Consider the following 2,702-nt stretch of genomic DNA (forward strand, 5'->3'; position numbering starts at 1 on the left):
GGCCAGGGTGCAGGAGTTGGGGTGGTGAAGCTGAGCTGAGTTGACATGTTGTTGAAAGGATGAGGGTTGGTGGATGTTGCGGAGAGGGAGTACGCGTGTGGCGGTTCTGGGTAGTGCTTAGTGCTGCGCCGAGATTGTCCTAGCCAGCTCATGTTCCACCGTTTTGACGATTTTAGGTTTTGGGAGAGTCGCGAGTAGAGATCGCTGTCGGAGTTTCCCAGATGGCGAGTGTAGGTCCGCGCGAGTTCTTGACTTTCTTCGAGTAAGCACGGATGGTCTCGATTGAGAGGCTCGAGGTGAGGAGCATCGTCTCTGGAAAGCAGGCTATAGATACCCGGAGAGACTCAATGACCTCCGGTGGCAGTGGAATGCCGGGTGCACTTGGCGTATAAGACGTGCTCTTCTGGGACGCGGCAAACGTTTCGGAGGTGGCTTCAACCCAACGGCGGAGGTCGGGAAGTGACGGCTTTTTGGCTTTTGAAAGCGCCTCCGCGTATGCCATCGCGCTTGGTTCTTCGCCGTCATCGAAAATCTCATTCTCATCAATGGCCATGGAGGACAACGGGCGAGCGTTGAAACGGTGCAGGGCCTGGTCTCTGCTGGCAAACGCTATCGGAGGCGGCGCGGATGCGTCAATGACGGTTCGGCCATTAGCCGTCTCGAGCAGAGGCACATTAGGCCGAGTGTTCCCCGGAATGCGTTCACTTTGTCGGTGCTCCTCAGTAACCCCGACCGGAACCGTCATCTCCCGGGACAACGATGCTACCGAAGGTGATCCTGGGCGATGGCGGTCCCATTTCCGGGATGAGGCCCATTTCAAGCCCGTGGATAAGGGCGGAATGTCAACGATGCGGGCCTTTTCGGGATGTGGTTGCCTTATGGGTGTACTAGGCCGTGGGTGAGTGCCATGGGAGCCACCGGGAGAGTGGGTTTCGGCGGTAGCCTGGGCGAAGCCCTTTGGATCATCCGTTGGTGTTGACGGCTCAATCATGTCGTCGTAATTGCCGATATCCAAAGCTGGTTGACGTGGGTCGGAAATTGAAGTTCTTGCTGTGAATACCGAGCTTGCAGGTCCATTCTGTGGGGAACCTGGGTCATCCTCATACCACGTGCCGTGTGAACTGCCCTCTCTATTTGAAGAACAGGACGAGAGCACAGGGAACGTTGGTGAGTGTGCGTTGTGTGAAAAAACCGAGGAACAGCGACCGGAATCTGACGTGGCCGCTGTGGCAACAGATTGTTGCCGTGCGAGGATCAAGTGAGGCACCATTCCTGTTGAATGAACATTGGATGAGTCCAGGTAGCTGTCTTTCATCCCAAACCGTTCGTCGCCGTCAAGGTCCTCAACATACAACCCTTCTTCTTCCTCTATCACAAAGGGGCGCAACAGAGATTTGTCCACGCCTGGAGGTTGCTGCTGGTGACCCGCGCGGGGCGGAAGAAGCGGCCGTTGAAAGGAGGCGCTCGTAACCAAATCCGGCGCTGCAAGACCCGCAAAAGGGCAACCGGCGGTCATGGCTTTCGACTTGAAGATGTTTTCTGAGGTCGTAAGGTCTCTCGCAAGCAGTTCTGGGAAGCTGCGATCAACCATGAGCTTGCTAGCATCCAACTCACAACTTGAAGAGTACGATGGCTTCGTGCTCAAGGCAGTCGGCCAGGCAGATGGGGATAACATCAGGGACCAGGGTCCTTGGGAGGGGGGGCTCGATTCAGATCGGCTGTGGCGTGTTATCCCTGCGCAGATCGTGTGAGAGCTCTGTTTTTGTCGTATGCGCGAAACAAAACACTGTGTAACCGAGGATCCGGGACAGCGATGCCGGGGCAGGCGTTGGGGACGATCGAACGATGGACAATGCCTTTGTTAAACTCAATTCCTGACGGTTTTGACGACGAGGACATGTTGTCCCGAGGAGCTGGTAGCATCAGGGACTGGAAGACGGGGGCGTATAAGTCTCACTCGACCCTAGTTTTCTTATCAAGCAAACGACAGGGTATGTCATAGAACACGATGATTGAAGTGCGATATGCCGTGACACCCAAGCCTGTCAGTGCTGTCACGCCAAAAGGGAGGGTGGCCGCGCTGCTCAACAGTCCGTGCCCCTGTGTACAGCACAAACACGCATAAGAAACAAGAAGAGTGACCGAGACAAGTGAATCAGAGAGTTGGCCGCTAGCTGGCCGTGCATCGAACAGGAAGGGAGGAAGCAACCAGATCACCGCGTTCCAAGATTTGGCGGTGCGCCATGCAGTGAGCAGCTGCACGAGGCATCCTTCAAAGTTGGCACACCTCTCTCCTGGCTGGCTGTAGGTCGCAAACTGCAGGCGATGGGACCACCACCTTGTGTGTAGGGAGTCAAATGAGCCAAATACATGGCTAATACGGATGCTATCCGGTTCGGTGCTCCTTTGTGGCGGCCGGGCCTCGTGTTGAGGGCGTGAGTGATCAGAGACGGCGGGTAGGTGCAGATGCCGCAAGGGACACAGGTCACCCACAGATGAACTCCTGCCTTAGGCCCTAAATTTCAATGTGATGAGGCCATCCGATATCCTGCGGGGAGGGATATCATGGCCGAATAAGTAGACTGACTAGGTTAGGTAGCAGGCGTATTTAACGAGAGACAACTGAAGCACCGCCCGAGCCTTATCCAGCGCTAGGGAGTCCGATCACCCATGTCGAATTCGAGACCTGATCCAGACTTGAT

General features: G+C 55.7%; 1 protein-coding gene across 1 annotated transcript in view; it reads right to left on the reverse strand.

Moving 5' to 3' along the window:
• CHGG_06232 (uncharacterized protein) overlaps positions 1-1,675 on the reverse strand; it is a gene marked incomplete at both ends in the record, with an annotated part of 2,433 nt that extends 758 nt beyond the window's left edge. The window contains one exon of the mRNA XM_001222326.1: positions 271-1,675. Within this exon, the coding sequence (XP_001222327.1) occupies positions 271-1,675 (1,405 nt within the window). The remainder of the gene's footprint in view (positions 1-270) is intronic.
• Between the last annotated feature and the right edge of the window lie 1,027 nt (positions 1,676-2,702).

This window comes from Chaetomium globosum, genomic scaffold (assembly GCF_000143365.1).
Source record: "Chaetomium globosum CBS 148.51 scaffold_3 genomic scaffold, whole genome shotgun sequence".
Classification (NCBI taxonomy): Eukaryota; Fungi; Ascomycota; class Sordariomycetes; order Sordariales; family Chaetomiaceae; genus Chaetomium; species Chaetomium globosum.